Here is a 22,893-nt window from a genome sequence, read left to right as displayed (position 1 = left end):
ACTCATCAAGCTTCCTGAAGGGACTCAGGAACCTCACTAATCCACACACTCTATAGCTCATTCAAAGCAGTAAACACGGAGCTGGATGGAGCAAGGGGAAACACTGATTGATTATTTTGGATAAAAATGCTTAAGTGAGTCAGGTGCCCACCACCCACCGATGTTCACTGCACTTAGCAGATGTCTGCATCGCATGTGAAATTTGGGGTTTGGAAAGGATTTTTGTAAATTTTGTATGCATGAAGTAATGAAGGAGGTGAACTAAGACTAAAAAAGTTATCAAAATAAAGAACCAAGTTAGATTTTACCATAAATATCTTTATTTTTTTTAATTGGAGTTGTGTACTTTCTCATAAAAGGTATTGATCTAGCAAAACACTTGAACATGAGTCAAAGTCAATGAAGCTAGCAGGATTACTCACCTGGTGAATTAAGCACAACTGTGAATGACAAAGATTAGGTGCTACTGCATACAGTCAATTCATTTGCAATAGGTTTCCCAGGAATTCTAAAACAGTCTAAAATAGATGAGACCGTACTGTGTTTTCATTGTAAATTGGCACATTTGGACCATAAGCACTTTTGACACTCTTTGCCTGGGGTCATGGTGAACACCATGGGCTTCAGAGGAGCTGGATACTCATTGAGTGAGATCTGCTCCTCTTAGGAAATACAGCTGTGAAAACTAGACCCGTGCTTTTTTGCAATGAGTAGAGTAGCAAATTTTCAGATCTTAGCCTTACAGTGACAGCTTCTACAAGGAAGGTAGCTATTGAATCAATATGGTTTTGATAATCTTAGAGAAACTTCATTTAAGAAAATCATAAGGCATTATCCTGCAGTAGATCTGGTCATCACTGACCAGGTCTATTCTCAGTTTAGGTCTTAATGCAGTCAGTAGGATTTGTGATAATGGATTAACATTTGTATAAAAGGCATACACAAGTCAAGTACAAGTATTGCTAAATTAATTCCTCATACAAAGTATACGAATAATGCACTGTAAACAACTGCTTCTCATAGGTGCTTCAGTTTCCACGCTTTAAGAGTTGCTTGTCATCTTTGGTTAATGCAAGATTTTTTCTGTCCTCAGGAGATCCACTACAACAGCTGAACTTCTGCAAACTCAATCCTTGCTTGACTACCCAATTCCATATACTTTGAAGAACAAATCAACCACATCAGTGTGTAAACCAAAACAACCAAGTGAGATGTATTTTTTATGTTGCTAACATACAAACATGTGCATATGTGTGTGTATATATACCCGTGTACATATATATATATCTTTCTCTATCTCCATGTATGTGAACACACTCCCCCTCACTCTGCCCCAGGGAGCACCTAGGCCAACAGATGCATTTAGCCTCTGCCATAAGGCCATCCAACATGAATGCGTGCCAGCATCGGGGGGCTGTTTAAACACAGAGAAATACAACTATGGATTTCTAAAGTGATCATAAGAGTTATTTTGATCATGACTGAATATGGCCCTGTAGAAAGAAGGAAAGTCCCATGACACTCCCAATGAACAGAAACAGTTGCACGGGCACAGTCCCTTTGTTTTGAACGTATCTGGTTCCTCCCCATGCTGCTGCAATTGTGGTCTCAACGTTTCTGCCTCAATCATCAGTATCCGTTTCATTACGCGGCAGTGTCATCTGAAAATCCACTGGCTAGTCTCAAAAACTAAACCAGTTTCTGATGCAAAGGTCACTTAAATCCGCTGTCTGTTTCCAGGTTTGAAAACTAGTCCAAAATATCCAGAAACTGAATTCTATCACAAATTGCTTTAAGTATTAGTGAAAGATTCAAAGGGGATTTAGAGAGAAGTGGAAGGTGTGTTTATAATCGTGTAAGAAAAGTAAGGAATTGGTCTTTCTGCATCACAGAGAATGTTTTCCAGTACGATTCTCACTGGTACCACATAAAAACTGTTAGCAAATCATCTAAGTTAGATACCCAAACACATCCTCTAAATGCATCTGTTTGCAAGGGCAGGACTTCCCCTGACTGTATTCTGTAGGGTTTTGTTTATTTATAAATGTCTATGATGTCCACAGGGGGACTGTTTCACAGGTTCACGGCTAGAAAGCTTTTCCTGATTACACTTGGCTCTGTTCCCCTTACTTACTTATTTTCACTTCTAGCTATCGCCTGTAACTTCTGTTATCGTAACTGCTAGGATGTTTTTTTCTAGTTTTTTGCTATCTGCAAAGGAAAGGGATGAACAAATGTCAGGAAGAGTGTACTTGTCCGCAATGTGCTACAGCAAGGATCTGGTTCTCAATAGTGACATTTCATGCCATTTCATGGGTGCAACCATGGCAGACTAACAGCCATTTCCTTACGGCGGACTTGACTTATCTAATTTGTGGCTTGGCAGAAAAATTCATTCTTCAGTCCTTAGAGCTGAGAACTGAAAGGTAGGCTTGCATCAAAACTGGTTTAATTCTTTAAAGTTGCTGAGCAAGCACTGTTCTCATGGACTTCATTAGGAGTGCTAGGCCACCTATAAGTAGTAATACATGGATTCTGCAACCCATTTTAACCTTTCAATACTGGCATTTTTGACCAGTGTCCTGTACCTTCTCTACAGTCAATCGAAAAATGAAACACTGGGCCATGTTCCAGACAGAAGCTCCATATGTATCCCTCGCGGCGCGGCCACAGTTACCTTATGGTATTTTTAATACCCTGTGGAGTCCTGGCAGCACCCTAAACCCCTTCTGATGCTTGGGAGAAACTGCACACCTCATCTACACGTCTCCCTTGTACTCATCCTGAACTCAGCCTCGACCTCTGACTGACCACCAACCCCACCAGACCTGGAGGAGACAACGTTAGGGTTGTCCTGGGGCCTCGGGCTGTTCTGGCTGTCATGCACCAGGGTTACACAGAGGGGTGAGACACATGGCGGGGATCAGGTCTTTCACAGCGTATCAGGATCCATTGCCAGGATCCATCCACAGGGAGATTTTTACCCATACAGAGTAGCCTGGTACTTTCTAAAGCAGGCCAGCTGGGCTGTCCCAAATGCATCCCTGACAGATCTCCAGCAGGTGAGTGAGGTGGTAGTAACTCAGGTACACTTGTAGCCAGTGAATCTAGTATCAGTGTTGTCTAGAGGATAGATAGCAAGCAGACAATAAATATTACCCATCGCCAAGTCCTGCAGAGTCCTGAAGACACAGGATGAAGGTACATCACCACTGAATCAATAAAACTATACTTTGGACCAGCCAGTCTCTCTTTAACTTTCTCTAAAACATCTCAGTAGAAAACAAACCATAATCTATAATAAACAGAAAAAAATAGGACAGACTCTCTCACAAAAATTACATGTTCACAAAATAATTACATCGTTTTCCTGTTAATCACTGAATCTGTGTTTATAACTTGGTCAGATCATCCTGTAACCAGTCTGTAATCATGGCAGCCATCTCCTTGCTGGCATCTAGCACAAAGGCGTGGCGGAGCCCTTTCTCACAAAGTCGAATGTCTCCGTCTGGAAAATCCATTTTGATCTCATCATAGTAGTGTTGTGGACACCAGCTGTCTCCAGTTCCATAGTAAAAAATCAACTAGAAATAAAAGCATATAAAATCATTAATTTGAAAAGTTACTGGTGAAACAACCAATATCCAAACAAAGAGCACTGAATAATTTGGAAATAAGTGATGCTTCATGACCCAAGATAAACTGTGAGGAATAGCAAATTGGTAGTTCTTGGTTGTTTCCAAGTCTGCAATTATGATGAAGCCAATTAAATCCTCTGTGACTCAGTTTCCTCGTCTGTAAAACTGTGGAATACAATACAGGCTAAAGTCTGAAAACAGAGAACTGCTAATGAAAGTCTGGCTGTCTTAAGAAAACTGTTATTATGGATCAGACAACCTAATTGTCCATGGAGTCCAACCCTAACCAGGCAAGCTGCTGTGTTTTCCCTAGCTATTAGCTGTTTTCTGTGTAAGCTTTCTAGCTATTTAATCAAATAGCAAAATTACGAGTAAGCTTGATGCCACGTCCCAGCTGAAGGGGCTAACTATTATGGCTTTCTTCTGGATATAGACTAAGAGAAAGTAGGAAGTTAGTCCACATTTGTGAGTAGCTCAGTCTTACTGGCATCTCAAACCACACCTTGGTTTGGGCCTTAGGTGGAGGAACACCTATTTTTCTTAAAACACTTTTTCTCAGTGTTAGATGTAAACTACAGGTGATTCTCTCAGCCATGATGGAATAACAGCAATTATGGTCATTCTCAGAAGCAAAACTTTTATTGCTTGGAGAATTTTATAATCATAGAATCTTAGAATCACAGAATCTTTGGGTTGGAAAGGACCTTTAACATCTAGTCCAACCCCCCTGCAATGAGCAGGGACATCTTCAATTAGATGATGTTGCTCAGAGCCCCGTCCAACCTGACCTGGAATGTTTGCAGGAATGGGGCATCGACCACCTCTCTGGGCAACCTGGGCCAGTGTTACACCACCCTCATTGTGAAAAATTTCTTCCTTCTATCTAACTTAAAATCTACCCTCTTTTAGTTTAAAACTGCTCCCCCTTGTCCTATCGTAACAGGCTCTGCTCAGAAGTCTGTCCCCATCTTTCTTACAAGCCCCCTTGAAGTACTGGCAGGCTGCAATAAGGTCTCCCCAGAGCCTTCTCTTCTGCAGGCTGAACAACCCCATCTCTCTCTCGTATCTTTGTGAAGTGCTGTCCGTGTAGAGCATAGTCACCTCCTGGAGATCAATGAGCAACTTCCTCTTGGATTGTAATGTGGAACTAAAATTCTACCAAAGTCTATTTTGTTTTGATCTTGCCCCAATATACTTGTGCAATAACATACATGAATCAGGTGCTACAGGGCCCACCTAAACACAAAAGTGAGAAATTCCAGGCAAATATCACATCCAACGAAGTGTTTTTTGTCTCTGTTAGAAACATTGAATATCACTCTTTCCCAAGTCATCATTTCCCCCCATTTTCATCTCAACTTTGCATGTATAGCTATGCTTTTAAATTTCTATAAAGTATTTGAAGGGAGAGTAGTTCTCTGGGAGAGAGTATGGATAAAAAAAATCCATAAACCTATGGATTTAAAACTATACAGGACAAGATTAATGATGAGGACTCTTTATACTAAAATGTTTGAATGCAGGTACCAGAAGGATTTTGATCGCTCAACATATCACACATAGAGCTTGGCCCAATTCCAGTGCTCTCATTTGTTTCATATTTCATTTCTGTACTTCAGTGAATAATTGAGCAATGCTAACATAAATTAGGGGACAAGAAGTTTTCCTTTCATCACAAAAACCTTCAATTCCATCTTTTTTTGTAGCTGTGTGGAATATAAATAAATGCACCCACTGGGGCAGAGGTGGGCTAAGAGCCCAGACTGCATTTCACAAAATGTTACAACTTATTGTCTAATCCACTTGTCTCTTGTTGAAGCGTATCCAAATCTTGGACATTACTGACTATTGGCTGTATCCAAAATATAATATCTCAGTTGCATGGACACCAACCCAAGTTATACTTCTCTGCATATGTAAAACATAGAACATAAACTATCCCATGTCAAAAAACATTATTGGTTTCCTTTGTCACCCACTAATTGCAGGAAACGAGGTATGCTGTTTGCTTTAGCAGAATATTTCTTTTGATCTTGCCTTCGATTCATAAATCACAGGATGTCACACTAGCAAAAATTCTTCAAAAAAGCCAATGTAAAATGGCCAGCTGCACTCAGGCCTTTTGAAAGCCAAACATCTGACCGAATTATGTTTAACCCCGGAGTCCACTACCAACAGATACTAAACTAAAGATTATGAAACTGAGAAAAAAAGAAATGGAGTTTATTTGGAGTAGTCCTTGAAATTATTAGATATTTTGATAGGCTAGTTGTAAAGTCTCATCACATGACCATTCAGAAAAAGATGAAAAGTCATTTACACTTACAAAAGTGGATAAAATACTTGGCTTAGTCTGCATGAACTGCAAAATGGGCTGTTCTCCAGGTATGGTTGTAAACTTGAGAACTCACAGATTTGGGAATGCCTAAACAAAAGATTTATGTGCGTTCTTAACTTGCCTCTGGTATATTTGCATTACATTTTAGACTTCCATTGCATGATCCAAAGAATCCTCGACTCATTCAATCCACCGACAGGATGACATTCAGCTGATGAGCTGCTATTTGATAGTTTTTTTCTACTTAAATTCTGTGTGTGGTCTGAGGACTTATTTACTACGTATTTCATGGTTTACAGACAGAATTTATTTTCTTATGTGCGCTCCTCTGGTACACACCACTACAGCATTTGCATGCTCACATTTATTAATTTAGTTTTGCAACACCTTAGTGGCTATTTTATCGTCATTTTGCAGATGGGGAGCACAGAAATTAATGTCAAACTACATACATTAATCTGAAAGTATGTGGTGTAGTATGAAACACCTAGAGCTGGTTTTCCAGTGTGCACGGCATTACAGTATTGACTATGCTCAAAGGATAGCACTCCTGGACTTCATTTGTGCGTGCTTTGAAACACTGTCTGTCTGTAAGACAGATTTCAAGGTCTTAAATGAGATACTCAGAAAAAGAGGACAAACTGTGACCATCTATGAAGAATATTAATGACTTCACAGCCCGTTCTTGGATGTGAAGTTTAGGTGCCTTTACCACGAAGCTATCCATTTTTACTTCATGTAGTTCCCTGTTTCTTTCAGGGATTTTCTTCAGGGATTTCAGGCATTTTCTCCACATCTGCCACAAAGGAAGTAGGAGTTCTGCATCCTGCCGTCTCCTTCATTACACAGCTCTTTTGGTTAATGAAAGAGGAAAAAGGAAAAGTGATGCTTGAATGAAAGACCACCTCTTAATGAATACATAAAAGGCATCTGAACTAAGACTGGTGCTCCCTAACTTTGAGACGCTTGGCAATGCAGTATCAACTGTATTTAGCAGAGCTTGTAATACAGTCTGCTAGATTTCAAGGAGGTAAACAAAACCCCAGGTATTTTACATGTGGCACCTACACGTACTGGCAACAGTGTTAGCACCTCTAGATCTGCTGCTTTAGGCTGCTGTCCCTTAGGGCAATGGTGTACCTGAAAGAAGTAGCACTGTCAGCTTCTGGCCAGAAGAACATGGGACACCTTCCTGCTGGGTGTCACACCGGGGGCGTCCAGCACAGAAATTAGGGGTTTATTTTGGATCTATTGTGTGTTTTTGAAGCAAATGCCATATTTGTCCAGATTTACTATGCTTTGGTTCACATCGTGGAGTAGTCTCGGAGTGTACAGACTCCTTTCAACTTTGAAACTAAGGCAAAGATGCTCTTCAGGATCACAGTTAGTGAGCTCCAGTCACTAATGGATATTCAGTCCATGGGACTAGACAACTGTTGGCTAAAGTAATAACCCTCTCAGATGCCTACACTGAGAACATTAGGTCCTCACCACTTACTAATTATCCCTACAAATTCTCTTTGATTGTGCTGCTCCTGTTTTTAAGGCAAACATACCCCAAGGCACCTGCTGAGAACAGGAATGATAAGATTCTGGAAATTTAGATTCCATTCCAAGCAGAAATGGGCAGAATATTTACCAACTACTGGCCTTGCTGTCCAGTTGTTTGTCCAGTCTTTCCAAGTATGACTTCTTCTGTCTTGTACCTTTCTGGTCTCAGGACTGCTCTACCTGCCTTTGGCTCATTGTTTCAGCTCTATTCTCCTTACCTAGTCATTTCAAATTTCCACTACTTCACTTTCTTATTCTAGTCCCATATTCTTGCCCTGACAAGTCCAAATTTTAGGGTTTCTCCATCCCGTTCTGAGTCTCAATTCCAGTCCTAGTTGCTTTCCACCCCAGTAATTCTCCACCTTTTTATCAGTCTAGAACCTCTATTCCCAGCCCTACTCCTCAAATATCTCTCAAACTATCCGTTGTTCCTAGTGTCAGGGTTGGGTTCAATTCAGCATAAAAACATCTAAATACAGGTAGCTGTATTGTGGTGTTTACTTGTGTATCAGGCATCCAAATTCCCACCACACAGTCAGGAATGATATACTCAATAAAGCTGTCGGTGCTTAGAAAGCTATTCAGCTGAAACAGCAGGTGTCTATGGTAAGGTGGGTGAAGCTGCATTTCAGGCTCCACTAAGATGTCAGTTCCCTAAGTGTAGGTACCTACTGCCATTTGAGATGCTCTAGATATCTGAGGCATCTGAATGAGACTGGCAGGTATGACAGATTTTATAGGAGACCCACAACTTTCTGGCAAAACAGCTGGAGGCCAGATGGGGATATTCCACAGCATCCAAAATTAAACCAGATGTCCATGTTTAAGGGCCAAATTCCACATTGACTTCTTCAATAGATTTCTATTGACTCTAATGGGGTCATCTGCACCTCTAATGCCTACTGCACCTGTAGAGTCCTACAAGTGAGCTCATAAAGCACGGTTCAGGTGCCCATACATATATATCTGTTAGTGTTAGGTTAATGGTTTGACTCGATCTTAAGGGTCTTCTCCAACCTAAATGATTCTGTGATCTCATGCAACTTAAGACTGACGATATGCTCGCATATCCTGTTTGGTCTCTGCTGCTACAGGCAGCTCCTGTCTCATAGGCCAGTCTTGTCTGGGTAGCTCAAATCCACCACCTCATATAGCACCAGAAGCCTACCTTTGGCCAAACAAATGGAGCCTTTGGTTCTTCCTGCTTCTCTGTTTACCCCTCACTCACTAGTTCCCTCTATACTAGCTCAGCACGTATCTCCTCTGCATTGGAACGAATAGCTTCTTTCTCCAAGCCAAGGATTTTTTACCATGAGAAAGTAATGCATGTTCCCCTGAGCGTTGTTTGTAGACATTGTAGAACCCTTTTGACTGAAATACAAAAGTCAGTCAAGGTAGGATAGACACTTGTGCCATACATGCAATTAAAGTTTGGGGTACGTTATAACCAACTAAGAACAGTTTTATAACAGGAAGACTTGGGGAACTGCATTTGTCTGCTCATGTGCAGATGTTGCTGTGTGCACTCTGTGTCTATGTGCGTACGCCTCCAAGTCTAAAACTTTAACATACCTGTTTCTTAATTAGAAACTGCCAACAGAATTCAGAATTGTTTTCAAAATGCTTCACTATTAGCGGATTATGTAACAAAATCTAAAAGCAGGATTGCAATCAAGGTGTATTTTGTCAGGGGTCGGATGGTGGTACAGGGCCTATTCAACCTGACAGATACTTGACTGTTGTTTGTGGCGTTGAGGGTGTCCCTTTGAATGACAAAATGTCTGTGCTCTTCGCCTATGCCACACACAGCCATAAAATATACGGACGTTAGGATGCTACCTATTTTCCTAATATATTAAGATAGATTCATTTTAGACATATTTAAACAAAAGTTTCCGTAATCAAAATGTTCTCATCTTCATTTTACCATCCAGGAGCTTTGCTATTGCAGCACGCAGGCAGGCATAACTAACGAACCACGTGTAACCAGAGGCACATGGGATCTTCATTAATGGTAGGAAACACCGGCTTGCACTATATGATTTGCATGGATCTGTAAAGCACGTATTTTCCTGTGGGCTGTGCATGGCTGTAAAGACATCCTGAGTCAGCACAACCTCTGTACCAGCAATGGAAAACTGTTGCCAACTTAAGCGTTCAAAAATGGTGAGTCAGGCCCCCAAAATAATGAGACTAGCTTAAAAATAAACAGATTTACAAAACAGTAAGTAGAAAGTTCTCTACATTTTTCTTCTGGGCTTAAACTTTTCAGTATTTGCATTTTTTAACTTTTCTGCCATAAGGGCAAGAGGATGATTTTTTCTTCTTTTGCAATATTGAATGCTGAGACTCCCAGGTATTCCTGACTCAGAAGGGTAATGGCAGCTACCACTGGACATGACAAAGACTTTGTATGATCCCTGATGCAATACCCTGCTTGTTACAAGTGACTAAAACACATCCTCTTTCAGGATCCAATGACGAGGGCAGAGTAAAGGGGATGTGGGTTATCTTTCCTGGACATTTCAATACCGTATTTGAAATAGTTACGCAATTTCTAAGTCTCAAATAGTTTTAAAATAACAGCTATGTTCTTGTAAGCTGCTTTGCTCAGAAGTATTTTAAGCCTTAGCTTCTGTAAAATAAAACACAAGTCAGAATAGGGCTCCGTCAGCCCAGTACCCTGTAATATGGTATGTGTATTCAGACACTGCACAATGATGGCAGCTGCTAAGTAAACATTAGAAGAATCTGAGATTTGTATCAACAGGATGTTTACATTTTAAAGAGTTTCTAAGAAAATAATAAAGATTTCCTGCAGTTGACTGCACTGGCACTTGTTTTAGTATGTATGACAGGTCACAGAAGTATAAATTACAGAGAGATTTCTTTTATGCCTCTTCTGTAGCTGTCATAGGTCAACACTGAAAAACAAATCCAAAAAGTTAAAAAATATTAATTGAGTTTCCTCTATCTCTCTGGAATTTGGTACATGTTATAACAACTTTAGGGTCTTATTACACGGGCAGGCACCACTCCAGCTGACGGCAAAGAGCAAAGGACTGATCTCTGTGGATATGAACTAGCGGCACACGTGCAATGGCAAGCAAGACTGTACCCGTGTCCTTGCTGAAATCCTTGTCTTTGATGCATTAACTTCTTATCAGTATTATTCCCACATGCATTCACTGAGAGAGACAGCAGCTTCTCTCTGGGTGACATCTCTCAACAGGAACCAGCGCATAGTTTCATTTGCTCTTGGATGAAAACTAGTTTAAAAGGCATTAGACCAGAATTAATTTTAGTTTCAATCATGGTTTACAGAAAATGACTTAGCTTCTCTGGAATTATGAAAGCATCTCCACCTTATCCTGCCAAAAGAATAGTACAAACGACATGGGAACACGCTGGTTTGGAGGACACTTTTTTTGGACTTGCTTCAGTTGTACTTTGGCTTTACTAATCAGTTGCTGGGAAGAATTCAAAGAGCTGGCGTTGCCCTAGGAAGCCCTAAATGCTTTGGGATCCCGTTCTCCGGGACACCATCTCTCTCCTCTCGTGATCCTGCCATGGCTGAGATCAGCCAGTTTGATGGCAAGGTCTTTGGGACTTGCTTCTCAGCTTGTTTTACCAGAACTGGTATTTCTCAGCTTTCCAAGGGCAGCATGAAGCCAAACTTTTTCTGCTGAACTGTTTTGAGAAGAGGCAGTTGATAAGCTGGAGTACACAATGCTATTTTTAAATACTAACCTGTAGGCATTGTAGTAAAGGTGTAATGGGTAGTTCAAGTATTTGTGGCGATTTTATTTAACGTAAGGAATGTGCTCAGTTTTGTTAAACCGATGTAAATAATAAACAAAGCCAGCTTCCCCGTCTGGAAAGGGAGTGGAGAAACATTTTACTTTCAGAGAAATTAAGATGCAAACCCCAAGACACAGCCAGACATAGTAGCTACTTTGCACATAATTCAAGATGTGTTACCTCCTTCCCTGGTGTCGGGTACGGCGTTCCTCCAAACGGGCTGGGCGCAGGCTCCCTGCTTTCATGTCTTTGTTGGTACTAACTGGAAATTTGGTAAATTGAGGAAGGGGAAAGGGCTTCTCTCTAACTTTGCTGCAGTTTCTTCGCAACGCTACTGGCTGCTCTGCACGTAGACCCAAGAGATCAAGCGAGGCCACTTCTATTTCTATTTTCTCACAGACAATGAAGGGTCAAGCTCAATGCAAACTAAAAATGTGCTTTTAAGAAGGATGCACAGAATTTATCAACAAACCGGGGTGATTAACTTATTTATACTATCTATGTTACTTTAAAAGACTTAAAAGGGTTTCAAGGGTATATATTTAGATGTGTCAGGAACATGAATATTTCAGAAGTCAAGTCTGTATAAATACCAAAATAAAACCAAACAGACCTGAAACCACTATTAAAGCAACAGTATTACCGGGCCAGATTCTTCCAACCATATTTGCTGCAAACAGTATCTCCCTCAGAATATCAGCCTGACACTGTCTACATTCAGTGGGACTTTATCCAAGGTTCATCAGTCAGATCTCTCTTGCCACACCAGGATCAGCATCTGGCCGTAAAGGACAGTTTTGTTCACGGTCGTGCAATCAGCTCTGTGGCAGAGGGAAGCGATTAAGGGGTAGTGAGGGTTGGATGGTAACTTCTTAAGTATTCTTCAGAAGGCTGGCAAAATATTGCTGTCCTTGCTCCTTCTGTGTAGCACACACCTTATACCCAACCCCCAAATCCTGGAAATTCATGCCATTGCTTCTTTATTAGAATAATACACAGCATGAACGATGGTAACAGGAGCTCAGTTACAGAAAAAGTGAAATGTCACAGGTAAGTATATTGTGGTACATTGGACTTTTTGAATGCTCACTGGGATCCTTTTCCACTGAGGAGAGAAACTGCTGATGCCTGATTAGGCATTCTGGCTGCTTCAAAGAGAAAGTTGTTCTTGTGGTTAAATGACAGGCACCAAAATCCCCAAGCACATGTGCAACTTCCCTAACTTCAACTCTGCACCTCCAGGGAGCGCCGGCCAAAAAGGATGTGAGATCAGCCAAAAAAGAGGTGTCCTTGGCTCGAGACAGCACTTTGCACCTATTCAGAAAGAGTGTTTGGAAGGTTTTTCACAAATGTATGCAAGCAACTCACTCAGGCTGTGGGCAGGCAAAGTATTTGTAGTATCCTTTTAACCACTTATCTCCAGATCATGCTCCTCTCACTGGGAATAATTACTAAACCCCTGTGGATGTCTATAGAGACTTAAAAAAAACCACTGGGCAACATCGAAACAGCTGCTTCAGGGGTCAAAGTAATTCTTGGTTGCTTAGTTTTAAACATTTTCTTTAGCAAAGACAATTTTTCAAAAGAAAAAACTAGCACTTGTCTGTGGAAGGGAAATAATGCATTTTTGTAGTTTTTACTCTAAATCTCTGCATATCACTGTTTAGTTGATACTCTTGGATAACATATTTTCTATGGTATTACTGGTGAAATATAAACTCGTGTTACTTTAAATCCTAAAGACACCATTGAAATAAGCAGGAAGTGGTAAACATATATTTCATGAATTTAATTTTTTTCAAAAGAGAATTTCTTCCCCACCTAACCATCTAACAGCTGTTATAAGCCACGCCTAATGCAGACTTCGTCAATCTGAGTGAAAATAGGTCCCTCGGCCCATAAACTTCCAGTGTATACTTTTCCCCCACCTTGATTAAAAATTATTCTTCTCAGACAACAGATTTTTTTTCATCTTTGTATCTCTACTTCAGATGTTTCCTGTCTGTCTTTTTCCTTACACAATCAATGTATCTGCTACAACAGACCGCTGGCAGAACTACACTGAAGGAGCATATAAACCTCTTTTTGGTTTAACATTCTAACCAAAAGAATCATGATTTTCAGTTGCTGGAGGAGATGATTTACGGCCTTAAGCAATTATGAACCACTACAGAAAGTTCACTGCCGAACTGACTCAAGACTTCATGAAGTCTGTGGGAGCTGCTCTATTGATTTAGATGGGCTTTGGAGCAGATCCTACACTTAAAAATAGGACTACTGTTTATTACACATGGAGTAATGAACAAAATATATCTCAATAAATATAGAGGCGTGATTTTTTTTAAACAAAATTTCCTCTGCAAGCACCCTAGTTTTACCCTTTCATGCAATTATCTTCTTGATTACAACAGGCTTATAGGCTTACTTGACAAAAAAAGAGTCAATATGGCTAAATTTTAAAACAAAGCAATGAATGTGGCATGATGCAGACTTAAAAAGTTAAGTGCTGGAGAGAGCCTCTATATGGAAGTATCTTTGTCCATCACAGGCATGCTAGTGAATGCCCAACATAACCATTTTCCCTTTCCTTTTAAAATTTTTATTCTATTTGTAAAAGCTCCGTGATGCTCAGTGCTGATCCATCTTTTAAGAATACGGAATTACGTCCGCGTCCTTTTGTGCAAGAATTACAATAAACTTTCTCTAGTGCGGTAGCACCTTTGCCTCCAGTTTCTGTCAACAAAGGGAGTTGTGTTAATACAGTGAAAGAACAGAGCTCAGCTGGCTTAGACAGTCAGCTAATGATAATTAACCATCAAAGATATGCAAATCTTATATCAGTATCCCCTACCTTATTTGTTTGGATTTTGTGATTTATCACAACTCCCTGTGTCATTGCATAAGAAGCCTACATTCATGTACCACTTGATCCAGACGAATAGCTTTAGAGCCAATATTTTAAATGCTCTATCATATACTACTTTGTTAGAAGACAGGTCTCCAACCTCATACAGTTCCACTGCTATTTAATGTGCACAACTTCTTTCTTTAAAAGATGAGAAGTTAAATACTTCACTTAATTATCCAAACAATATTCCAGATCCCATTCTTTCAACATAAATTTGAGCAATTAGCATTGTTAGACTAAGAATCTAGGGTCTGGAGATAAAATTTCTCCTGGTCCCTAACTGGTAATAATTATAGTTAAACCTGGGCATGGAAAGATTGGAATAATTTAGTATGTCTTCTTCTTTCTTCTTCAGATCACAGAATGCAAATAAGATCCAGAAATAACTTTTCTATTCCACAGCAGCTGGCAAAGTCAGGTGTTAAGATTGGCTTTTAGCATATGATCACAGTGACTACTAAACAGTATAAATTTTTTGAAGTGACAGCTTGCCAGTTCTATAGCAACTTGGACTATAGTTCCTGTTTTTATAAACTTTCAACCTTTATAAGTTAAGGCCATTTTTATTGTCAATACACTTCAAATTTAACCTATTGCCAAGTCAAAAATTTTTCCTTAATTCTTACATTCCCAGAAATTACTACAAGATGAAAAAAGAGAAGCATTTAGCTTCATTTTTAGACCTGCTTTTTCTTCAGTTTGCCAACTGCTTATAAGCTCGCTTCAGTTTTTTGTTTTCTTGAGTCTGTTTGCCACTTCAGAAGTATGAGGACATAGAAGAATCAATAAAAGAAAGTTAACACAGGTTTAAAAAAGCTCCTGCCTGCCAAGGCCATGCTTAGATTGACAGAGTCAACAAAAACACAGATGAAGCAGACTAGGACACCTGCAAACTCTTACTGTTGGCTATGGGCCTTCATTCAGCACAAGAAATAAGTATTTTGTATCTGAGTAGACCATCTGAAGTCACTGGAGCTGATTGTCACGACTATCGTCCTCATCCAACAAAGCTTTTATGCTTAACTTCAAGCACGTGTGCTTGTGATTAAAATTTCCAAAAGCACCTGAAGTCCTGAACCTTCAAACTCTTCACTTTTGTACCATAATACGATAACCTGTAAAGACTTACCTTCAGTTTTAGGGCACTAACAGGCCTCACCAGCCTTACCTGGGATCCCAACCCACACTCCCTGCCCATGGGTCCAGGGTCTCCATCTCTGTTCTTCGCCTTTAGTCTCTGCCTCTCAAGCTACATTGTAGGAATATCGGTCTCCAGCCCTGTCCCTTGGCCTTGTGTCCTAGCCTGACATCAGACCTACACTGTACCTAGCTTGTTGCCTGGATGGATCCCACCTTGCAGCTTGCTTTCTGTTCTGTCTTTGGCCATGCCTCCTGGATGGACTTTGGACCAATGTTGTAGCCTTGTCTCTAGTCCTGTCTCTGGCCTTGTCTCCTTTTGCTCCTGACTGGATTCTCCCACCCGAAGTCCTGTATCCAGCTCTGGAGTCCTCAGCACAGGAAAGACCTGGACCTGTTGGAGCGGGTCCAGAGGAGGGGCACAACAATGATCAGAGGGATGGAGTGTCCTCCTGTGAGGACAGGCTGAGAGAGTTGGGGTTGTTCAGCCCAGAGAAGGGAAGGCTTCTGGGGAGACCTTATTGCAGCCTGCCAGTACTTCAAGGGGGCTTCTAAGAAAGATGGGGACAAACTTTTTCGCAGAGCCTGTTACGATAGGACAAGGGGGAGCAGTTTTAAACTAAAAGAGGGTAGATTTTAATTTAGATAGAAGGAAGAAATTTTTTACTATGAGGTTGGTGAAACCCTGGCCCAGGTTGCTCAGAGAGGTGGCCGATGCCCCATTCCTGCAAACATTCCAGGTCAGGTTGGACGGGGCTCTGAGCAAGGTCATGTAGTTGAAGATGTCCTTGGTCATTGCAGGCGTGTTGGACTAGATGACCTTTAAAGGTCCCTTCCAACCCAAAGATTCTGTGATTCTATGATTCTATGACCTGGTTCATTGCTTTGCCTTGTCTGGGACAGTCAAGGGTGCTGTGGGGCTGGACTCTGCTTGGTGAGGGAACTGCCTGTGTTTGGGTCACCCTTGGCTCACAGCTCCCTTTCCTTCAGTGAGCAGGCAGACCCTGTGGCTCCCTGACACTCGGAGAGGTGATTCAGTCAGTAAAATCAACATTTTTCTTTGGATTCATTTGGCTTTGGATCAACCCATGGAAAGTTTTGTTTAAGACAATGAGAATATTTGCAGTCTGCAAGATCAGCCCTTCAGCTTCTTCACCGAGATTCCACCTGAAGCGCAGGAGAACTTTGAATGTGCTGCAAAAAACATGTAAAAAACCAGGCATGTCTAGTGTAGTGTAGTGTTCCTTGTTCACATGTGCTATTTCAGCTTTAAAAAAACAAGAACTGAAACATTTGAACATACCTTTCAAAGGGCAGAGAAGGCAAATGGGAGAAGTCAAAAATAAATCCATTTTCAGCCCCCAAAAAGAAAGACTGATTTATGAAGTGAACTTTGTACCATATCTATTTACAAGGCACAAGTAACCTTACAGAGATCTAGGACCTCTGTCCTAGAAAATTCCATTCTCCACGGAAAATCTCTGCCAGTGCAAAGTGCTGGAATCATTCTCCCAGAAAAAACATAGAGATGATGTAGAAAAATGGAGGGAAGGAAGAGAACATGGTAGAATAATATGCTGGTTATCTACTCAGACAGAAGCCACACCAATAGCAGTTTATTAAATATGACAGTTTTCTGGCTCACAAGCCATCTGAAATTGTCTGACCATGGCCACACTACTAAATTCTGTCAGCCTCCAAAAGAGGGTGACCACATCAAAGGTCCAGTTAGGAACAGTTCCTGGCCTGTGCCAACCCCAGAACTATGCCTGGGAATTGACTGGGAGAATGCTATCAGTCCAGACCAAAAGTCTACTAGGATCTCTTCCAACAATAAATCCATACAGACAAGAAAGTTCAGTGTAGGAGAAAGGTCCCAGAACTGCTTCATTTATTGGTACAGCAGCAGCCTCAGTCTCCAAGGAATGCACTGTCTGTATTTTTCTCTTACACTACAGTCAAATGCATCAAACTGTGGAGCCCTAATAATTTTGCTGACTCCTCTCTATTATGTTTTGATGCGATGGAAAAATCGAGCTTGCAGAATACCGTGATATTAACTGACACCACACAACACAGATGGTACATGTTCTGCTAGACCTGTCCAGCAGCAAAGTCAGAGGATTTGGTCAATCAGGCTGCATTCACATCCTGGCTGGCCATCTCCCTGTCTGATCAGAACCCAGGTAACTACTGGCCTCTCTGAGAACCACATCTCAGGCTTAGCTAGAACACAGACTGTTCCTCTTCCACCAAGGAAAACATACCAGATGGGATACTACATCTGATAGTGGTGAATGCTACATCTACAAAGGTGTGGATCAATGACACTTTAATGATCAGTGATCCCTTTAATGGCTTCTCCAAAGTCAATGGAATGACACTAACATAAAAGCAGAATCAAGCGTGCTGGAATTCTGGTTTTGCACAAATATAACTGGATGTAACATTTCCTCATGCATGGAGACTTCCCATGAAAACTCTGAAGATTAATTAGTTACCTTCTTTAAATTTTGCTTTATGGTTGTACTGTCCCTCTCCACAACCTTCATCATTTCTTGGCTTGCCATATACAAGATGTTGGCTGCAGAAAAAGAAACATTCAATAATGTAATTATACAGCAAATCTTTTACAGAAAACAATATAGGACCAACCCTGCAAAAAGGTAAGGCACCTAGAGCAGTCTTCATCTTGACTATCCCACTGAAAAGAATTCTACTGGCATAAATGGTAGAATTCACCTCACCTGACTGAATCATCAAAAAGGCATATACACTAAATTAAGTCACCCACCATTAATTAATTCCATCATTAATGGAAAGGGAAAGACACCTTTGGAACATAACTCTATCCATCTACCTTACAGACTTCTGCATCAGCCCATAGCGATGACTCTCCCTCTACTGACTAGAGAAGGAACTTTGAAAGGTAAAGGTAAGCATGATAAATCACCCACGAGGTGTTTGCAAGAGTGGGCTTTTAAATACAAAACATTCATTAAAAGGCACTGTTAATCAAAAGACTATCAAATTATTGACATTTCAATATGCAAGTCATTCAAGGATTCATCATAACAAAAAATAATGGCAAATACAAGTACTATTGAAAACTGCAGTCCTGTATAATATTGACGGTACTTACCCAGACAGGACTGGACTGGACACCAAATGCTTACCTTTCTGGAGTGGAAAGTATTAAAAATGGCTCAGTGCAATTTATTGTGCACTGGTCTGCAAGATACTGTCTCAGAGACATAAATGATTGAGTCTATTGTTTGTACACCTAATTAAAAGCAGTGTAATTTTATGAGGCGTTGAGTTCCAGCAGATCCCATGTATATTAAACTGCAGTGGGAACTAAGCACTTCTGAAAAGTGGGTCAGTTTGCCTGGATGCCTAAATATTCATACATTTAAACATTTTGACACAGAAGGATCACACTGTGTCCACCTAGCCTGGGTTCTGTTACAACCGAACCTACAGAAGCTTGGCAAGACATTTCAGTGCACAGTCCAAAACCTGGCTTTGAACAAGCACGTACCTGTTAGATTATGAGTTTTGCTGCTAGAATAAATCTCATGTATTCAGCTGAAGAGTCAAGAGTTGCTACATGACCAACCAAGTTCCATTACACCTGCAGATAGTGAGAGGTCCTCCAAAGGGTATTCAGACTTACCCAGTTTTAATAGGCACTACCCATTTCTGACATCAGTACTGTACTAAGGAAATGTGCGATAACACTATCCGAAGAATTAGCACTTCTTTTACCCTCTTCTTTTGCTCAGTCAGCTTACTGTGCTGTCCTCACAATCAGAAGCCTCTATGTCTGTTGGATCACAGAGACATTCATAACCTATATGTGGGAATGAAGGACAATATTCTTCTCCTTTCTCACCTCTTGCTGTGGAAGACCCTAAATGGCTACATTTCCTTAAAGCATTTCAATTTCCAGGTCCTAGAATGACTGAAAGTATTCTAAAATACTAAAACCTCTTTTTTTTTTTTTTAATCTGAGCCAATGAAGTTTTGTGCACAAGTAATTAATGACAGTGTTGGATCTGGTACTTCTCCGAGGCAGGAGTAATATATTCTCACAATGTGTGATTGAGGAGAAAATGGGAATCACATAGGCCTTTGGTGGTGACCAAAACATGGAGTTGGCTGAATTCCAGCAGTGCTCTAAGGAAACAGAACGCCACCAGAGACATGAGTGATGGCTCCAGAGATCAAATGTTAAAAGACAAAGCCAGTGCTCCCAAGCAAAAAAAAAAAACCCCAAAAAACCTAGTAGTATCTACTACTGAGCCAGCCAAAGAAGATGCAATTCCGTTATATGTCTGCAGCACACTCTCTTTTTCGACTAAATGTTGAATGCAGCTAGTGCAAGTTCTTCCTTTCCTAGACAAGATGAAAGGGTTGCAGATGTGACATCATATACACAGTCCAGCAAACTTGCTGGTCCCGTCCTATTCTACTCGGCAAAGGAGCCTCTGTGCAGTTTGGTGTCTAGCAACCTGGTCATCTAATCCTGTGTGCGGCTGGCAAGTTTGTCCCTCTACAGTATTGTTAAGTTCATGCCCTGACATTGGTTTTCTTTTTCTCAATTCAGCTCCAATAATTGATGCATTGTACAATTTTGTTTTTAGAAGAACACACAGAATACACCTTCAAAATCAGCTACGAAAACCTTAAATAGGAGGTATGAAAGACAAGAAAGAATTCCCTAGGTATTTAAAAAATTTCAGATTGATTCCTGTTTCTAATGTGACAAATATGACTTTAATGCCCAAAACTCCTACCTATCAATGAAGCTACCTGTCTGTCAAAAGCATTGCTCTGTGTCAGAAGGAAAGGCAGAACATGGAGAGCAGCCCTCGCTACCCTAGGTACTGGTCCTTCAGGTGATGGATATATCTTACTACAGATTGACAAGATTTCACAAAACACTAACTGCAAGAGTCTGGATTTGTCAGGGTATCTGTGGCAATAGCACTTGTACCCAAACCATTATATAAGGATTTTAGCAGGTCGATCCAGGTTCTTGTTAGTTAGGACATGGTGGATAGATAGCCTACCTACAGTCAGAACTTTTGCCATCACCTTGCAGCATCAGCAGTGGATGGTAGGCAGGGATGAAAATACTGCTGGCCATCAGTGCAGAACCTGACACATACCGGTTCATTCAACGTTACTGGGGTTCTGCAGGTAGCTCTCCACCTTCATACAGCAAAAGTGGGAACAGTAAGTACTCCTCCCTTCTTACTGGTTTCTCTGTCCTACCTCTTGTTCTTGGTGGGTTCTGCTCATATTTCTGAGTTGCTCATGCATTGTGTGCAGTAAAAAATAAGAAATTAAGTGGAATTCACATACTTAGTAAACTTAGATTAGTCATAAAGATCCTAAAAGTAAAAGTGTAAGCCAGCAAAGGCAATAACGACAGCACTTTAAAAGGAGCTGTCTCTGAAGTCTTGTGTACTGTGCAAGAAAGGGAACCAGGAAGGCAGAATTAAGCTAAACCGGATGAATGGCAAGGTTCAAGAGTCTATTTCAACCAAACAGAAATCCTTCAAACTTTGGAAACATGATCCTAGGGAAGCCAATAAACAGGAACTTAAACTTCAGCAGGCGTTAAGTAAGAGGAAATTGCAAAGAGCAGAAGTAGGTTTCCAAGAACAAACACAAAAAGTTTTAAAAATAAACAATAAAATATTCCTTAGGTATATCAGAAACAAGAGGCCTACAGCAGAATTTGTACAGGTTAAGGGAGTCCTTAATGAAGATAATTACACTGTTTGGAAGCTAACTGATTGTCCTTTTTTCACATGCATCTTTGTTGTTCAAAACATTCAGGAGGTTTCTGCTCTCTATAATTTTTTTCTGGCAATAACAATGATTTCTCTTTGGGTAGTGAGGTATCAAGAAGTAGCAACAGTGGAGAATACAGAATATATCAGGGCTAGAAGGTATATTTAAGAGTTCTGAAGAACCTTAAATACAGAATTGCTGAGCTGATAACAATCCTGCTACGTAAAAATCACCCTCTCCAGTGGTTTGGGGAGTAAAATATGTCTAATCACTACTGGTTTTACAAAGGAAAATCGCATTTTACTGATGTATAATTTCTTGAATATTTCAATAAACACAGCCAGATGACAAAAATTATTGGTCTTCTAAAAGCTCTCGGTTACATTTCACATAATAAATTTTGGTTGAAACTAAACAACTGTAAAATGAAAGGTTGTAATGTGTTAAAAATGTATCTGGAAGCAACGAAAAAATATTAGGATTAGATTAGATTAGATGGTTTTCATCACAGCAAGAAATAAGGTCTAGATTCATCACAAATACATTTGTGTATTTGTGTAAGCAGTGATTATTACTAAAATCTGTAAATCATCACTGAACACACCTGGTGATTTGACCATTTCTGGGGTGGGTTAAATCACCTCTCAAGACGACTCTCTTTTCAGTGATAAGGCCTTTAGACCTTTATCAGCCCAACTTGAATTAAGTGCCCCAATTGAAATGGGATGAATCCTGGCCTAAGATTATAATCCAGCTTCATATTCAAGTCATGGGTAACTTATTTCTTAATGATCTGGTCAATGGACATGTAGTTTATTGATAGCATTTGCACCGGACACAACGCTAGTCAGTTTGTGAGGACCAGGCAGTGAGAAATGTGAGAGAGACCTAAAGTGGAGAGAGAAAAAATCAACACACTAGCAAATGAAATTCAAATTGAAGAACTGGTAAGCAACATACATGAGTAAAAAAAAAAAAAAAAATAGTCTTTTCCGTTATAACCTTCTAAATTAATGCAAAGAATGGAGTCAGAAACCAGAGACCCCCAAGAGGACTGTTGTTGACTGTGCACATTTACTCAAAATTCCAATCAAATCATATGTTGTGTTTCATAAATAGTAGGAGGATGATTATACTTAAGTCTGCAATGCCAATAACATAACAATATCAATATAACAATCACATAACATGACCACACCTGAAGAACTTTGTATACTGACAGTCACAAGTTCTGCGGGACACAGCAAAGCTGAGAATGGTGGTGCAAACAGTCAAAGTACACTTACAGGTGTGTTGTTGCCATCATGTTCATGATACTTCATGAACACTGTTTTTCCCTCTCTCACAGCATAATACATAAAATGCAAAACAATAAAAGGAAGTAGTTTTTTAATGTCATATGCGATTAACTGTGAACCTTACTGCCACAGGAAACTGATAAGCATACGTATTTGCCACATTCACATCTAAGCATGTTGTCTTGAGCTCCTCTAATTGTAGACACAGTTAATGCAATTAATCTTAGGGAAAATACCTACAAAGGTACTGTTCTCCAGGTCTGCTATCATTCTTCCTTGATTTCCTCTGGATAGGTCCAGTGGCTCATCTTTCTCTTTAATTTTACTGACACAGTATTTCAGCTCATGCTAGAGAGTGTCTCTTTCTTCAACAGTAGAACTGTAGCTCTTTCAGCCCATGTACGTCTTGCTATGTAC

General features: G+C 40.3%; 1 protein-coding gene across 1 annotated transcript in view; it reads right to left on the bottom strand.

Annotated features, from left to right (window-relative positions):
• Positions 1-3,392: 3,392 nt before the first annotated feature.
• LDAH (lipid droplet associated hydrolase) overlaps positions 3,393-22,893 on the bottom strand; it is a gene marked incomplete at its 3' end in the record, with an annotated part of 114,949 nt that continues 95,448 nt past the window's right edge. The window contains exons 5-6 of the mRNA XM_081997077.1: positions 17,875-17,957; positions 3,393-3,584 (exon numbers count right to left, since the gene is read on the bottom strand). Of these exons, the coding sequence (XP_081853203.1) occupies positions 3,393-3,584; positions 17,875-17,957 (275 nt within the window). The remainder of the gene's footprint in view (positions 3,585-17,874; positions 17,958-22,893) is intronic.

This window comes from Phaethon aethereus (genome assembly GCF_964289735.1).
Source record: "Phaethon aethereus genome assembly, chromosome: 3".
In the NCBI taxonomy this organism is placed as follows: domain Eukaryota; kingdom Metazoa; phylum Chordata; class Aves; order Phaethontiformes; family Phaethontidae; genus Phaethon; species Phaethon aethereus.
The sequence above is the reverse complement of the archived record's forward strand: the minus strand, read 5'-3'. Positions and strand labels throughout refer to the sequence as shown.